Here is a 17,837-nt window from a genome sequence, read left to right on the forward strand (position 1 = left end):
CAAATCAATTAATCACAAACATAAAGAAACTCATTGACAGTAATACCATAATAGTAGGGGACTTCAACACCCCACTCACAGCAATGGACAGATCATCTAATCAAAAGATCAACAAGGAAAGAATGGCTTTGAATGACACACTGGACCAGATGGACTTAACAGATATCTTCAGAACATTTCATCCTAAAGCAGCGGAATATACATTCTTCTCCAGTGCACATGGAACATTCTCCAGAATAGACCACATACCGGGACACAAATCAGCCCTCAGAAAGTACAAAAAGATTGAGATCATACCGTGTATATTTTCAGACCACAACGCTATGAAACTCAAAACCAACCACAAGAAAAAATTTGGAAAGGTAACAAATACTTAGAGACTAAAGAACATCCCACTAAAGAATGAATAGGCTAACCAAGGAGTTAAAGAGGAAATTAAAAAGTTCATGGAAGCCAATGAAAATGATAACACCACAACCCAAAACCTCTGGGATGCAGCAAAGGCAGTCATAAGAGGAAGGTATATAGCAATCCAGGCCTTCCTAAAGAAGGAAGAAAGATCTCAGATATACAACCCAACCTTACGCCTTAAAGAGCTGGAAAAAGAACAGCAAATAAAACCGAAAACCAGCAGAAGACAGGAAATAACAAAGATTAGAGCAGAAATTAATGCTATCAAAACCAAAACAAACAAACAAACAAACAAAAACCAGTAGAACAGATCAATGAAACCAGAAGCTGGTTCTTTGAAAGAATTAACAAAATTGATAAACCACTAGCCAGTTTGATCAAAAAGAAAAAGGAAAGGACACAAATAAATAAAATCAAGAATGAAAGAGGAGAGATCACAACCAACACAGCAGAAATAAAAACAATAATAAGAGAATATTATGAGCAATTATATGCCAATAAAATGGGCAATCTGGAAGAAATGGACAAATTCCTAGAAACATATACTACCAAAACTGAAACAGGAAAAAATGGAAAATTTGAACAGACCCATAACCAGTAAAGAAATTGAATTAGTAATCAAAAATCTCCCAAAAAACAAGAGTCTAGGGCCAGATGGCTTTCCAGGGGAATTCTTCCAAACATTTAAGGAAGAGTTAACACCTATTCTCTTGAAGCTGTTCCAAAAAGATAGAAATGGAAGGAAAACTTCCAAACTCTTTCTATGAAGCCACTATTACCTTGATTCCAAAACCAGACAGAGACCCCACTAAAAAGGAGAACTACAGATCAATTTCCCTGATGAACACGGATGCAAAAATCCTCAACAAGATATTAGTGAACTGGATCCAACAATACATTAAAAAAATTATTCACCACGATCAAGTGGGATTTATACCTGGGATGCAGGGCTGGTTCAATATCTGCAAAATAATCGATGTGATTCATCACATCAATAAAAGAAAGGACCAGAACCATATGATCTCTTGATAGATGCAGAGAAAGCATTTGACAAAATACAGCATCCTTTCTTGATAAAAACCTTCAAGAAAGTAGGGATAGAAAGATCATACCTCAAGATCATAAAAGCCATATATGAAAGACCCAATGCTAATATCATCCTCAATGGAGAAAAACAGAGCTTTCCCCTAAGGTCAGGAACAAGACAGGGAAGTCCACTCTCACCAGTGTTATTCAATATAATATTGGAAGTCTTAGCCTCTTCAATCAGACAACACAAAGAAATAAAAGGCATCCAAATCAGCTAGGAGGAGGTCAAATGTTCACTCTTCACAGATGACATGGTACTCTATATAAAAACCTAAAATATTCCACCAAAAAACTGCTAGAAAGGATTCATTAATTCAGCAAAGTCGCAGGATATAAAATCAATACATAGAAATCAGTTGCATTCCTATACACCAACAATGAAGCAACAGAAAAAGAAATCAAGGAATCGATCCCATTTACAATTTCACCAAAAACCATAAAATACCTAGGAATCAATCTAACCAAAGAGGTGAAAAATATATACACCGATAACTATAGAAAGCTAATGAAAGAAATTGAAGAAGACACAAAAAAAAAAAAAATGGAAAAAAAGATTCTATGCTCCTGGATAGGAAGAACAAATATTGTTAAAATGTCAATACTACCCAAAGCAATCTACATATTCAGTGTAATCCCTATCAAAACAACACCAGCATTCTTCACAGAGCTAGAACAAATAATCCTAAAATTTGTATGGAACCAGAAAAGACCTCGAATAGCCAAAGCGATCTTGAAAAAGAAAACCAAAGCAGGAGGCATCACAATCCCAGACTTCAAGCTACACTACAAAGCAGTAATCATCAAGACAGTATGGTACTGTCACAAAACAGACACTCAGATCAATGAAACAGAATAGAGAACCCAGAAATGGTCCCACAGATGTATGGCCACGTAATCTTTCACAAAGTAGGAAAGAATATCCAATGGAATAAAGACAATCTCTTCAGCAGGTGTTGCTGGGAAAACTGGACAGCGACATGCAGAAAAACTAACCTTGACCACTTTCTTACATCATACACAAAAATAAACTCAAAGTGGATGAAAGACCTAAATGTAAGACAGGAAGCCATCAAAATCCTCGAGGAGAAAGCAGGCAAAACCTCCTTGATCTTGGCCGCAGCAACTTCTTACTCAACGTGTCTCCAGAGGCAAAGGAAACAAAAGCAAAAATGAACTACTGGGACCTCATCAAAAGGTCCCTGCACAGTGAAGGAAACAATCAGCAAAACTAAAAGGCAACCAACAGAATGGGAGAAGCTATTTGCAAACGACATATCAGATAAAGGGTTAGTATCCAAAATGTATAAAGAACTTAACAAACTCAACACCCAAAAAAACAAATAATCCAGTGAGGAAATGGGCAAAAGACATGAATAGACACTTCTCCAAAGAAGACATCTAGATGGCCAACCGACACATGAAAAAATGCTCCACATCACTCATCATCAGGGAAATACAAATCAAAACCACAATGAGATACCACCTCACCCCTGTCAGAATGGTTACAATTAACAACTCAGGAAACAACAGATGTTGGCAAGGATGCGGAGAAAGAGGATCTCTTTTGCATTGCTGGTGGGAATGCAAGCTGGTGCAGCCACCCTGGAAAACAGTTTGGAGTTTCCTCAAAAAATTAAAAATAGAACTACCCTACGACCCAGCAATTGCACTACTAGGCATTTACCCAAGGGATACAGGTGTGCTGTTTTGAAGGGACACGTGCACCCCAATGTTTATAGCAGCACTATCAACAATAGCCAAAGTATGGAAAGAGCCCAAATGTCCATTGATGGATGGATAAAGAAGATGTGGTGTATATATACAATGGAGTATTCCTCGGCAATCAAAATGAATGAAATTTTGCCATTTGCAACTATGTGGATGGAACTAGAAGGTATTATGCTAAGAGAAATTAGTCAGAGAAAGACAAATATCATATGACTTCACTCCTATGAGGACTTTAAGACACAGAACAGATGAACATAAGGGAAGGGAAGCAAAAATGATATAAAAACAGGGAGGGGGACAAAACATAAGAGACTCTTAAATATGGAGAACAGAGGGTTACTGAAGGGGTTGTGGGAGGGGGGGTATGGGCTAAATGGGTAAGGGGCACTAAGGAATCTACTCCTGAAATCATTGTTGCACTATATGCTAACTAATCTGGATGTAAATTTTTTTAAAAAATTTTTTAAATAAAAATAAATAAAGACCCCAAATAAATACACACCCTATGGAGGCCCTCTCTACCTTGGCCACAATCTACAGTCCTCCCCTCTCCCGCCCTGAACCCCAGGCTCACCAGAACACAGCCTGTTCTCCTGCCATATTCTAGAAGTTTCTCTGCCTAGAATCTTTGAACATCCTTTTACCCATGTTTCCCTGTCAAGGTCCTGCTCATCTTTCAAGGTCCTCCTCAGGTGGCTCTACCTTCATGAAAACTGCCCTAATATTCTCCAAGGGCTCAAAGCCCTTCCTCTCTTTCCCTGGATGAACCCAAAAGTGGGCTCCTAATGCATTTATGTTCCCTGCAGGGACCAGCATGACATCTGACACAGAGTAGTTTGTCAACAAATGTGGTGGTGGTATCTAATTTGAGTCCTAGAAATACGGTATGAGGAGCATTTGGTCCCAGGAAAATATATGTGTGGATCAAATTAGTGAAAAGCCCCCAAAGTCTTCCCTCAAGAGAGCATGGAAATCCCTCCAGATAGGCCAAAAAAAAAAAATATGGGGCCAAACAAGGGCTGAAGTAAAAGCAAAGGTGACGGCAAAGTAAGAAGGGAAATCCAGAGACCCAAGTGTGTGAGAAGGAGCAAGTCAGTGGATTGGCCTTGATGGCAGGGGGCGGGGAGGATACCCAAGGGTGCTTTTTCTCGACAAAGAGCCTGTGGGCTTGATGGCGTGTGAGCATATCCATGGCACATGATGTTCCAGGGCTTCTGAGGGGCTCACACAGAGCCTCTGGCAAAGGGGTGTGACTTCTCAGAATGTTTTTCTTTGTTGCGAGTTGAGTTTATATTCAGGCAGTCATATGCTTTCTATAAACCTCCCCTTGAGCAGGACTGGATTTTTATTGTATGTATCTTCATGCATTTGTGAAGTATCTAACAGTGGGAAATAAATCACTGTGCAGTCTTCTTCTACAACAGATTGGGATAAACGTTTTTAAGTCAATCTGGGGAATAGCCAAGTATTGTAAGATTCTATAAATCCTGGGCTACTTGCCAAAACGGGTTAATTCTACACAAAGGAATAGGAGGCTCAGAGCGACACCTATGAAGGGCTCGCAACCTGGGGATCTGGAGTCAAACGCCCCAGAATCAGTCAGGTCAGCTCTGCCACTCACTCACTGTGTGACCTCTGCCTCTGTCTCTCCAGCTGTAAGATGAGGAAAATACCTGTACCTACTTCCTAAGGTTGTAATGAAACAAAATGGGTCAATAGGTGTAGAGTGCCCAGGATGGTGACCGGCATATCAGGGCCATTATATAGCATTACTTCACTTTCAAGGACCAAGCATTTCAGCAGTAGGCACCCGTTTATACAACTACATAAAGTGTGTAGATTACATCCTCAGGGCATGAGCCCAAATGCCAGCAGGCTAGGACTGAGTTCGGGTGGAGTTTGAGTGAACACACAGGTACGTGCGGAACTTACAGAGTGCTATCCAAGGAATTAGACTTCTGTGGACAACCCCTGAGTATAACACACTCCCCAGGAGGGGCCACACATTTATGCCCCAGTGAAATACAACAGAATGAAACCTGGACTTCATAATGATTGTGAACCTGGGTCCCCAGCGGTTTTCTCCATAAACATCCTGTTCTCTCTCTAAAAACATAACTCATGTGAAAGTGGCTAGAAAAGTATCAAGTAAAACACAAATATAAAGTAACATCATCCTGGTTTTTCTGATTTCCCAGGAGCCTTGGAAGAGAAACTGACCCATTATCCCCAACTCTGGGTGTTTGTGGCACCTCTGTGTGGCCTTAGGCATGTCCCTTCCCCACTCTGGGCCTCAGAGTCTTAATCTTTCAGTGAGAGCATTGGTTGCGATGATCTCTAAGTTCTCCAGCTGAAAATCAACGGGTCTTTGATCTTTGGGTCCCAGACAATGTCTTGTACCAGAAGGCCTCTTGAATTTCCTTGAACCATGTTACCCTCCAAGTCTTGTTTAGACATAGGAACCTGTAGATTCCAGAACTGAAGGAGCCTGTAAGACCTTACACTTGAGAGCTGAGGCCTAAGATACACGTGGAAAGGTGGAGAGGGTACCGGTGGAAGAAGGGCCACTCTGTATAAGCAACCAGAACAGTCCCGGCTATAGTTGAGCTGAGGGTGGAAGTACGGACCCCCATCCCAGTTTCTAAACACCATTGCTGAGCGGCCTGTGGGACTCCTTTTCCAATGCCAAGAACAGGCACAGGCAGGGCAGGAGTCTTGGGAATATTCAGCTGGGGGACAGGAAGCAGAGATGAGAGCGATGAGGGAGACGAGGAGAGAAACAGAGGGAACCAGCACATGGTCCCCCACCGCAAAGCTCGGTGAGTCTGCTTTGGGCACAGGAGTGGGATGTGAAGAGGGAGGAGACGGAGCTGGGAAGAGAGCGTGAAGGGACAGTAAAGAAGTCAGGGCTGAGGCAGGACAAGGACTGCTGACCTCATAGCCTGGGGAAGGTCCAGGCCCCTGTGACAGGCGGCAAGACTCAGATATTCCGTCCTGTGCTTAAGCTTCAGTATGTGTGGAAAATGGCACGTGTGTTCACAGAAAGTGAGACACAGCTGTCCTGTGAGGAGTATGGGTTCAACGCCCATCAGATGAGCTGCAGGGAGAAAAGATGGAGAACCGCTTCTACAGAGGCGCCAACCCCTACCCGGAACGCTGAATCCGCACGTTGATTCACGTATCCACCAAATGCTGAGCACCCTCCATGAGCCAGGTCTGATACACTATCAATTCTTATCCCCAATAGAGCGTGTACAAGAATAGTGAGTACTTACTTAAATGTGTGCATTTATTTTGTTTACTGGGTTTCAATACAATTTCAGCGAACTCTGGAAATCTTCAATTCCGTCCCTTTTCCTAAGCCTCAAAAATACGTCGTTGTTAAAAATTGTAGACCGTTACCATTGCGTTTCTCTTGAATTGTCTGTTTTGCTCTCTTCAGCTGGTAACAGGTGCATGCCCAAGCCCAGGGTTCGAAGAGGAAGAAATTACAAGTGGACAAGGCTGTCTCAGCTTGAGTCCAGGACTTTCTAGTGAGCTACGAGTTTCCTGTGGCCCCAGCCTAGCCCGGCGCCATGGAGAAGATCAGCTCTTTCTTCAGCATCATTTGGGACACCATCTTGACCAAACACCAACAGGGCCTCTTTAACACCATCTGCCTGGGCATCCTGCTGGGGCTGCCACTACTAGTGGTCATGACATTCATCTTCATCTGTTGCCACTGCTGCTGGAGCCGGCCAGGCAAGAGTGGCCCACAGCCAGAGCGAAACAAAGGGAAGAAGAAAAAGAAGAAGAGGAAGGCCGAGGAAGACCTCTGGATCTCTGCTCAGCCCAAGCTTCTCCAGATGGAAAAGAGGCCATCACTGCCTGTCTAGTCAGGCAGGGAGCAGAGGCGTCCTTCCTCGGGGACTAAGCCACCTTCCAAACACACACGGGCTAGAGAGCAGCAATGCCCAAAGTGATGCACTCATGTCCACAGAGGAACTAACCAAGGGACGAACCTCAGGCTGAGCGTCCCCGTGGAGGACACCCCAGAAAGAATATGGACAGTTCTTGGGCACTGTCTTGGCAGCTATGTGTCCAATAACAATGCTCTTTACCACAGACTCAGGCATCCTTTCCACCTGCATCCCGCAAGCTCCATCCGCAAAAGTACAAGGAACGTTTGTCCATACATCTTGACACGTCTCCCAAATGCACACACATGCCCACCATGCACACAATAGTGCCCACACGCACACACATATACACACGCGTGTGAATTCAGGCAACAGGTACCTGGGCAAATATATTCTGTTCATCAAATGGCCATTGACGACATACTTTGTACAAGTACATCATCTTCTCTCCCAAAAATTTCTCATAGGAAGGCCTGGCCGGATTCGGGCACACGTGCACAATTACATACCCAGATAAGGTACCTGTCCACTGTCTACTCCATATGCCACTCAGGTTAGAGATATGTGTTTTCCTATTCCTATCCCCACACAACCTTTTACTGGAAATCCTCGTGTTTGGGCACTCCAGCAATATACAACTGTATCAGGTTGTGCATCGACACAGACACGCCAAGTTCCTGTGTTTCTCACATGGGAGAAAAAGTTTCAAGTGAGGTGGATCAAAATCCATTGAAAGCTGTATCTTGCAACTCATGACAAGGTCCCCATCACCACGGATCAGTATCGAATGCTGTCTAAGACCTCTTTTTGAGACGCTACCCCCAGAACCACTCAGCAAGGTGCCCTTCTCCAAGCACAAACTAACAGCTCTTGGTGGTGACTTCTAGAATGTTCTGGAAACCAAGGATACTCCATTCACTTCCGTGAACTGCAGTTGTGAGCCTGTGCAATGTTTTACAGACGGGAAGGAGATGCTACATCTGACAGACACCTGACCTAGGGATTTCCTATGTAACCAAAGCTTCTCAGCAGGGAAGGAATTGAGGCAATATCCGGTACAGTCTCACGGAAGGCACACTGGAAACAATTTCATAAGGTTGTAATGGATGTGTGGCATGTTGCAGATGGGATACAGAAGTTACAGAGTTTAAATGAAAGTAGAGCGAAGCTATATAGAGGTTTATTAATATTTATCTTGAAGCTCAGGCAAGTGCCTTGCACACAGTAGGTACTCAGAACTGTCTGTGGATGCTGTTGGATACATGATGATGTTGAGGGTCAACGTGTAATACCTCGCCAATCCCCCCGAGTGACCTTCTGTTCTGAGCCCGCTAATTGCTCCAACGGATGGAAGTTGGGTATTGAGTGCCTCACAGGCATGCGCAGAACCGACAGTCAGACTGGCCTGTGCGCCCCGAGATCCACGACTGAGTTGAGGCGAGTGTCTCCCCACCAGGCTGAGGTTGGGAGGCCGAGTTAATCCACATACGTGAGGAGATGGTTGGTATTTTGATTGTATTGTGACTATATGACAAAGATGGATAATTCCCAAATTGGAAGCAGGTTGTGCTCTGAAAGGTCACTTGCAAATCTGCTGGGTAGCTCTCTTGAAATATTTTCCCACAGAAGCTGTTCTAGGAGGCAGTAAAATTGCAATTTAATTAACAATGTAGCTAAACTATGATATCTATAGTAGCAAGAAGCTAAATTCTGCAGGATTGTGTTCATGGCAAAATGTCCTCCGTTTGCTCTCTTGCGCTGCCTGGTACTCACCTGCCCTCCAGGTATTCTCCGGGCCTGTGGGGGCAGGCATCTCACGGTGACTGCTGCATCCGTCTTCTAACAGCGACCCTGTGAGGCAGAATTCAGGCCTTCCCGTGTTTTAAAACCAGTCGCATCCACCTTCTCACACCAGGTGGCCCCAAATGCCCTGGCTGCTCAGACCCCCTAGTCATAAGCCCCTTCTAGCAGAGAAAGAAGCACTCTCTGGCTGGCTGTCCCCTTGTACACGGACGGCTCGTCATGGAGCAGCTGGCTGTCCCCTTCCCATCACAGGACGATTGCTCATCGCCCCACACCAAATGCACATGCCTCCCCACGCCCTTCCTGCCCCCCTAAGACGGATGACCTTGGGGAGACACGGAGCTGACGGGTGAGGCTGGGTGTCAGATGCGATCTAGGAGAAAGGATCGCTCGGATCCGGGACCACACAAGTAACATGGTTGCCGTGGCAACTGGCTGCTAGCTTGAATTAAGACGGCAGTCAGTCAGTTGTCATTGCCGGGACGAGGCCTCTGTCTCCAGGTGCAGCACCCCACTGTCCCCTAATCAAATGGATTTGAACTACCTCCAGGCGCGAAACACCCAGAAGCTCTCTTCTCACTTGTTTCCATAGCCCAGGACTTAGGAGACCCAGATGCTGAATGAGGCTTATGTTTTCCCCACCCCCACCGCATCCCTGATAGCCTTCACCAGGGTCCCCCCAACACCATCCAGGGTGCCATAGGCCCCCAAACTTCTGTGGAGTAAGTGGGTCCATGAAAGGAGCCCCGTGAAGTCACTGGAGTCACTCCCTGTTCCTCCCATCATCCTTATCTTCCTCTCCCATGTTTCCTTCTCGTCTCATTCCTGCTTCTCCCGGCACCCCCACCCCGGGTCCACCCCTTATTCCTCTTCACTTTTACTCCTTCTCCCCAACCAGCACAGGCTTGGGGAGGAGTCCCCGGGCCGAGATCTGAACAACTCCAGCCAAACTCATCCACCATCATCAGAGAAGCCCTCCTCCCCGCTGCTCAATGTATTCTGGTGGCTTTTTTATTTCTTGGGGGGGGGGGGGCGGGGGAGTGGGGAATGTAGAGAAAGGGCAGTCACCTTCTCAAGAAGAGTATAAATGGTCCAAGCGGTATAGTGTTTGTCAGAACTTTTTTTCTAGAAAATTCAAACACATGCAAAAGAAAAATTTATTTAAATAAAATATTTGGAAGACAGCAGCACCTGGCCTCCTTACCTGCTGACATCAGTTACTTTCTTGACAGTAAATATTTCCCTTTCCCAGACATCACTCAGAAATGACAGAGGCATGGACTCCCGCTAGGACACAAAAGGCCCAGCTGTCCCTGGACACTGTCTTCCCCCTGACAGAGTCATAAGTCAAAGGACCAGGACCAGGCTCTCACATCACTGCCTCCAGAGAGGACACCTCAGAGGCTAGACATCCTCCGAGGTGCTGGCTGCAGGAAAAACACTGACGCTCCTTGGCAACTCTTAGAGAGCGTTCCCTTCGATGAGGTCAGTCAATGTCTTCTTAAAGAAAAAGGGAAAAATAGCAAAAACTAAGTAGAAATAGACCTCTAAGTTAAATCTAGTATTGGGAAGGGGAGAGATCAGAAGTCTCTATAGCAGCTGCTGGGGGGATAGATACATACATAGTTAGGTACATTCATTGTTAAATACGTAGGTACTTACATACACACACACACACACACACACATAGATACATACATACGTGTATATACACACATTGTTAGATACATACGTGGATACATAGATATGTATTTACATTATTAGATACATAGATGGATAGCCAGATAGGCGCACACACACACACACACACACACACACACACACACACGTATGTCTGTATAGTATGTATGTATAAAACGCATATCTTCTTTTCAAGTGGACCACGGCTTTGCACTGGTTGTGAAATGGAATGATTCAGATGCTCCAGAGTCCTCCCTTGATGCTCAGCTGGCCGTTAAGCAGAAGCCCTGTAGAACAGGGCTGTCCGATAGAGTAGATAAGATGGAAATGTCTCTATCTCACATGGTACCATTAGCCACATGTAGCTATTTAAATTAATTAAAAATAAATAAAATTAAAGGTGCAGTAGCTGAGTCACACCAGCCATAGTTCGAGTGCTCAGTAGCTACACGTGGCTAGCAGCTACCATCCTGCACAGCGCACATCTAGAGGCTCGTGGCTCGTGGGGGAAGTGGCCAAACAGGCTGCTAAAACGCCGTGTTGACTCCATTTCAGCTAGGGCTTAGGAAGACAGGCCTATGGCACACGCTCCCCCTTCGTCTCGTTTCCCCCAAGGTAGGCTGACATTTCTGTAGTCTTAGTTGGTTCCCGGGCTCCCTTCCCCATTGCCACACACTCCATGACAGCCCAAGAAGAGACTCTTCATTCAGGTCTCTGTTCTTTCCAGGACTTCCAAAACTTTCCAGTGTCGACCAGGGACCGTTGTCCAGCAACCAAAGGCAGGGGCAGCCGCTGCCCATCTTGGTTGGGGGGTGGGTGCCAGAGCCAAAGCCACCAGCTGCACCTGCTCAGGCTCAGCCCTGCCCGTGGCGGTGTCCCTGTGGACCTGGACAGTGCTATGCGCATTCTCAACTCACCACAACACTCTGTGCTGGCTCCTTGCCCTTTGATTTTAGTATCTCTCCCAAATTCAAAGTCACAGGATTACAGAACTGGGGGGGGGGGGAAAGAAAGTCCATTCAACATGGCTGTCTGTCCCTGTCATGGGTTCAAAAGGATGTTTTCAAATACCTGTGGTCGTTCCTTCGGGAATGGCCCTGCATGCATGTATCTAAGTCCCTCTTTGAGGCTACTTATCCCATTAATATTTTTGACTCTTTACCATTTGCCAAGCACACTAGGTGCCAGCAACACAGAGTTGTCCCAGGGGGGGCTGCAAAGCTGGCATCCGGACAGCCCGTGGGGGATCACCCAGGAGCCATCTGGAGACTTACAAGGGAAGAAATAAGGACAGGAGGACCCCGTTTGTATTGCCTCCATCCAGAGGGTGCAGCCTGCAGCAGTGATGCAGAGGACAGCCTGGTGAAGGCCACCATGAGTGTGACAGGTCAGGACTCAGGGCTAAGGGCTTCCCGATTCCGATGCTAACTCCAGTACCCACTGGTTAGAGAATTCAGGCCGACGACTTAATCTCCGTAAAGACTTACCAGTATGGTAGAGTTAATGACCATCCCTGTCTCACAGGGACACAGCAGTAACAAGATAAAGCCTAAAAAGCATTCAGAATCGGGCCTGGCTTATAGTACATGCTCAGTAAATGTTAGTTGTTGTAATTAAGGGTAGAAGGAAGATAATTAGAGTGTTGTGTCCTTGAAGCCAAAGGAGAAGAAACTTTCAAGAAGAGTCAATAGAGTCAAATGATACAGACAGATCAAATGAGATAGGGACTGAAAATACTGTGCATTTGCTTTTTTATTTTTTTATTAAAAAAATTTTTTTAATGTTTATTTTTGAGAGTGAGAGAGACAGAGCACAAGTGAGGGAGGGACAGAGAGAGAGAGGGAGACACAGAATCCCAAGCAGGCTCCTGGCTCCAAGCTGTCAGCACAGAGCACGACGTGGGGCTCAAACCCACAGACCATGAGATCACGACCTGAGCCGAAGTCAGATACTTAACCGACTGAGCCACCCAGGCGCCCCAATGCTGTGCATTTTCTATTCCTCCTGGTGTGATGTGGTCCATAATTTCACCATACACTGCACGGTCTACAGTATTACCAAAACTCCCAATTTGCAATTGTGATGGATGGGGTAGGTACTCACCCCTGCCTCAGCCTCTTCTCCACACCAAGCCACCCTGCGTGACAGCGCCCCCTGGTGGCCAGATCAAGAAAGACTTTGTTTTTTTTTTTTTTTATATGAAGTTTATTGACAAATTGGTTTCCATACAACACCCAGTGCTCATCCCAAAAGGTGCCCTCCTCAATACCCATCACCCACCCGCCCCTCCCTCCCACCCCCCATCAACCCTCAGTTTGTTCTCAGTTTTTAACAGTCTCTTATGCTTTGGCTCTCTCCCACTCTAACCTCTTTTTTTTTTTTTCCTTCCCCTCCCCCATGGGTTTCTGTTAAGTTTCTCAGGATCCACATAAGAGTGAAACCATATGGTATCTGTCTTTCTCTGTATGGCTTATTTCACTTAGCATCACACTCTCCAGTTCCATCCACGTTGCTACAAAAGGCCATATTTCATTTTTTCTCATTGCCACGTAGTATTCCATTGTGTATATAAACCACAATTTCTTTATCCATTCATCAGTTGATGGACATTTAGGCTCTTTCCATAATTTGGCTATTGTTGAGAGTGCTGCTATGAACATTGGGGTACAAGTGCCCCTATGCATCAGTACTCCTGTATCCCTTGGGTAGATTCCTAGCAGTGCTATTGCTGGGTCATAGGGTAGGTCTATTTTTAATTTTCTGAGGAACCTCCACACTGCTTTCCAGAGCGGCTGCACCAATTTGCATTCCCACCAACAGTGCAAGAGGGTTCCCGTTTCTCCACATCCTCTCCAGCATCTATAGTCTCCTGATTTGTTCATTTTGGCCACTCTGACTGGCGTGAGGTGATACCTGAGTGTGGTTTTGATTTGTATTTCCCTGATAAGGAGCGACGCTGAACATCTTTTCATGTGCCTGTTGGCCATCTGGATGTCTTCTGTAGAGAAGTGTCTATTCATGTTTTCTGCCCATTTCTTCACTGGGTTATTTTTCGGGTGTGGAGTTTGGTGAGCTCTTTATAGATTTTAGATACTAGACCTTTGTCCGATATGTCATTTGCAAATATCTTTTCCCATTCCGTTGGTTGCCTTTTAGTTTTGTTGGTTGTTTCCTTTGCTGTGCAGAAGCTTTTTATCTTCATAAGGTCCCAGTAATTCACTTTTGCTTTTAATTCCCTTGCCTTTGGGGATGTGTCGAGTAAGAGATTGCTACGGCTGAGGTCAGAGAGGTCTTTTCCTGCTTTCTCCTCTAAGGTTCTGATGGTTTCCTGTCTCACATTTAGGTCCTTTATCCATTTTGAGTTTATTTTTGTAAATGGTGTGAGAAAGTGGTCTAGTTTCAACCTTCTGCATGTTGCTGTCCAGTTCTCCCAGCACCATTTGTTAAAGAGGCTGTCTTTTTTCCATTGGATGTTCTTTCCTGCTTTGTCAAAGATGAGTTGGCCATATGTTTGTGGGTCTAGTTCTGGGGTTTCTATTCTATTCCATTGGTCTGTGTGTCTGTTTTTGTGCCAATACCATGCTGTCTTGATGATGACAGCTTTGTAGTAGAGGCTGAAGTCTGGGATTGTGATGCCTCCTGCTTTGGTCTTCTTCTTCAAAATTCCTTTGGCTATTCGGGGCCTTTTGTGGTTCCATATGAATTTTAGGATTGCTTGTTCTAATTTCGAGAAGAATGCTGGTGCAATTTTGATTGGGATTGCATTGAATGTGTAGATAGCTTTGGGTAGTATTGACATTTTGACAATATTTATTTTTCCAATCCATGAGCAGGGAATGTCTTTCCATTTCTTTAAATCTTCTTCAATTACCTTCATAAGCTTTCTATAGTTTTCAGCATACAGATCCTTTACATCTTTGGTTAGATTTATTCCTAGGTATTTTATGCTTCTTGGTGCAATTGTGAATGGGATCAGTTTCTTTATTTGTCTTTCTGTTGCTTCATTGTTAGTGTATAAGAATGCAACTGATTTCTGTACATTGATTTTGTATCCTGCAACTTTGCTGAATTCATGTATCAGTTCTAGCAGACTTTTGGTGGAGTCTATCGGATTTTCCATGTATAATATCATGTCATCTGCAAAAAGCGAAAGCTTGACTTCATCTTTGCCAATTTTGATGCCTTTGATTTCCTTTTGTTGTCTGATTGCTGATGCTAGAACTTCCAGCACTATGTTAAACAACAACGGTGAGAGTGGGCATCCCTGTCGTGTTCCTGATCTCAGGGAGAAAGCTCTCAGTTTTCCCCCGTTGAGGATGATGTTAGCTGTGGGCTTTTCATAAATGGCTTTTATGATCTTTAAGTATGTTCCTTCTATCCCGACTTTCTCAAGGGTTTTTATTAAGAAAGGGTGCTGGATTTTGTCAAAGGCCTTTTCTGCATCGATTGACAGGATCATATGGTTCTTCTCTTTTTTTTTGTTAATGTGATGTATCACGTTGATTGATTTGCGAATGTTGAACCAGCCCTGCATCCCAGGAATGAATCCCACTTGATCATGGTGAATAATTCTTTTTATATGCTGTTGAATTCGATTTGCTAGTATCTTATTGAGAATTTTGGCATCCATATTCATCAGGGATATTGGCCTGTAGTTCTCTTTTTTTACTGGGTCTCTGTCTGGTTTAGGAATCAAAGTAATACTGGCTTCATAGAATGAGTCTGGAAGTTTTCCTTCCCTTTCTATTTCTTGGAATAGCTTGAGAAGGATAGGTATTATCTCTGCTTTAAACGTCTGGTAGAACTCCCCTGGGAAGCCATCTGGTCCTGGACTCTTATTTGTTGGGAGATTTTTGATAACTGATTCAATTTCTTCGGTTGTTCAAGCTTTCTATTTCCTCCTGATTGAGTTTTGGAAGAGTGTGGGTGTTCAGGAATTTGTCCATTTCTTCCAGGTTGTCCAATTTGTTGGCATATAATTTTTCATAGTATTCCCTGATAATTGTTTGTATCTCTGAGGGATTGGTTGTAATAATTCCATTTTCATTCATGATTTTATCTATTTGGGTCATCTCCCTTTTCTTTTTGAGAAGCCTGGCTAGAGGTTTGTCAATTTTGTTTATTTTTTCAAAAAACCAACTCTTGGTTTCGTTGATCTGCTCTACAGTTTTTTTAGATTCTATATTGTTTATTTCTGCTCTGATCTTTATTATTTCTCTTCTTCTGCTGGGTTTAGGCTGCCTTTGCTGTTCTGCTTCTAGTTCCTTTAGGTGTGCTGTTAGATTTTGTATTTGGGATTTTTCTTGTTTCTTGAGATAGGCCTGGATTGCAATGTATTTTCCTCTCAGGACTGCCTTCGCTGCGTCCCAAAGCGTTTGGATTGTTGTATTTTCATTTTCGTTTGTTTCCATATATTTTTTGATTTCTTCTCTAATTGCCTGGTTGACCCACTCATTCGTTAGTAGGGTGTTCTTTAACCTCCATGCTTTTGGAGGTTTTCCAGACTTTTTCCTGTGGTTGATTTCAAGCTTCATAGCATTGTGGTCTGAAAGTATGCATGGTATAATTTCAATTCTTGTAAACTTATGAAGGGCTGTTTTGTGACCCAGTATATGATCTATCTTGGAGAATGTTCCATGTGCACTCGAGAAGAAAGTATATTCTGTTGCTTTGGGATGCAGAGTTCTAAATATATCTGTCAAGTCCATCTGATCCAGTGTCTCATTCAGGGCCCTTGTTTCTTTATTGACCGTGTGTCTAGATGATCTATCCATTTCTGTAAGTGGGGTGTTAAAGTCCCCAGCAATTACCACATTCTTATCAATAAGGTTGCTTCTGTTTATGAGTAATTGTTTTATATATTTGGGGGCTCCGGTATTCGGCGCATAGACATTTATAATTGTTAGCTCTTCCTGATGGATAGACCCTGTAATTATTATATAATGCCCTTCTTCATCTCTTGTTACAGCCTTTAATTTAAAGTCTAGTTTGTCTGATATAAGTATGGCTACTCCAGCTTTCTTCTGGCTTCCAGTAGCATGATAAATAGTTCTCCATCCCCTCACTCTCAATCTAAAGGTGTCCTCAGGTCTAAAATGAGTCTCTTGTAGACAGCAAATAGATGGGTCTTGTTTTTTTATCCATTCTGATACCCTATGTCTTTTGGTTGGTGCATTTAATCCATTTACATTCAGTGTTATTATAGAAAGATACGGGTTTAGAGTCATTGTGATGTCTGTATGTTTTATGCTTGTAGTGATGTCTCTGGTACTTTGTCTCACAGGGTCCCCCTTAGGATCTCTTGTAGGGCTGGTTTAGTGGTGACAAATTCCTTCAGTTTTTGTTTGTTTGGGAAGACCTTTATCTCTCCTTCTATTCTAAATGACAGACTTGCTGGATAAAGGATTCTTGGCTGCATATTTTTGCTGTCTAGCACCCTGAAAATCTCGTGCCAATTCTTTCTGGCCTGCCAAGTTTCAAAAGAGAGATCAGTCACGAGTCTTATAGGTCTCCCTTTATATGTGAGGGCACGTTTACCCCTTGCTGCTTTCAGAATTTTCTCTTTATCCTTGTATTTTGCCAGTTTCACTATGATATGTCGTGCAGAAGATCGATTCAAGTTACGTCTGAAGGGAGTTCTCTGTGCCTCTTGGATTTCAATGCCTTTTTCCTTCCCCAGTTCAGGGAAGTTCTCAGCTATTATTTCTTCAAGTACCCCTTCAGCACCTTTCCCTCTCTCTTCCTCCTCTGGGATACCAATTATGCGTATATTATTTCTTTTTAGTGTATCACTTAGTTCTCTAATTTTCCCCTCATACTCCTGGATTTTTTTATCTCTCTTTTTCTCAGCTTCCTCTTTTTCCATAGCTTTATCTTCGAGTTCACCTATTCTCTCCTCTGCCTCTTCCATCCGAGCCGTGGTGGTTTGCATTTTGTTTTCCATTTCCTTTAAAGCGTTTTTCAGCTCCTCGTGACTGTTCCTTAGTCCCCTGATGTCTGTAGCAAGAGATTCTCTGCTGTCCTGTATGCTGTTTTCCAGCCCAGCGATTAATTTTATGACTATTATTCTAAATTCACTTTCTGTTATATTATTTAAATCCTTTTTGATCAGCTCATTAGCTGTTGTTATTTCCTGGAGATTCTTCTGAGGGGAATTCTTCCGCTTGGTCATTTTGGATAGTCCCTGGTGTGGTGAGGGCCTGCAGGGCACTTCCCCTGTGCTGTGGT

The 17,837-nt window shown here is 43.8% G+C and overlaps 1 protein-coding gene across 2 annotated transcripts in view; it reads left to right on the forward strand.

Annotated features, from left to right (window-relative positions):
• KIAA0040 (KIAA0040 ortholog) overlaps positions 1-10,117 on the forward strand; it is a 42,989-nt gene extending 32,872 nt beyond the window's left edge. For both annotated transcript variants that reach the window (XM_047076967.1, XM_047076966.1), the window contains exon 2: positions 6,671-10,117. In XM_047076967.1, coding sequence (XP_046932923.1) covers positions 6,804-7,103 — 300 coding nt within the window. In that variant the 5' untranslated portion in view covers positions 6,671-6,803 and the 3' untranslated portion in view covers positions 7,104-10,117. The remainder of the gene's footprint in view (positions 1-6,670) is intronic.
• Positions 10,118-17,837: the final 7,720 nt, after the last annotated feature.

This window comes from Lynx rufus, unplaced genomic scaffold (genome assembly GCF_022079265.1).
Source record: "Lynx rufus isolate CCGP_SWC_20201006 ecotype Redwood Valley unplaced genomic scaffold, mLynRuf1.p SCAF_15, whole genome shotgun sequence".
Taxonomy (NCBI): domain Eukaryota; kingdom Metazoa; phylum Chordata; class Mammalia; order Carnivora; family Felidae; genus Lynx; species Lynx rufus.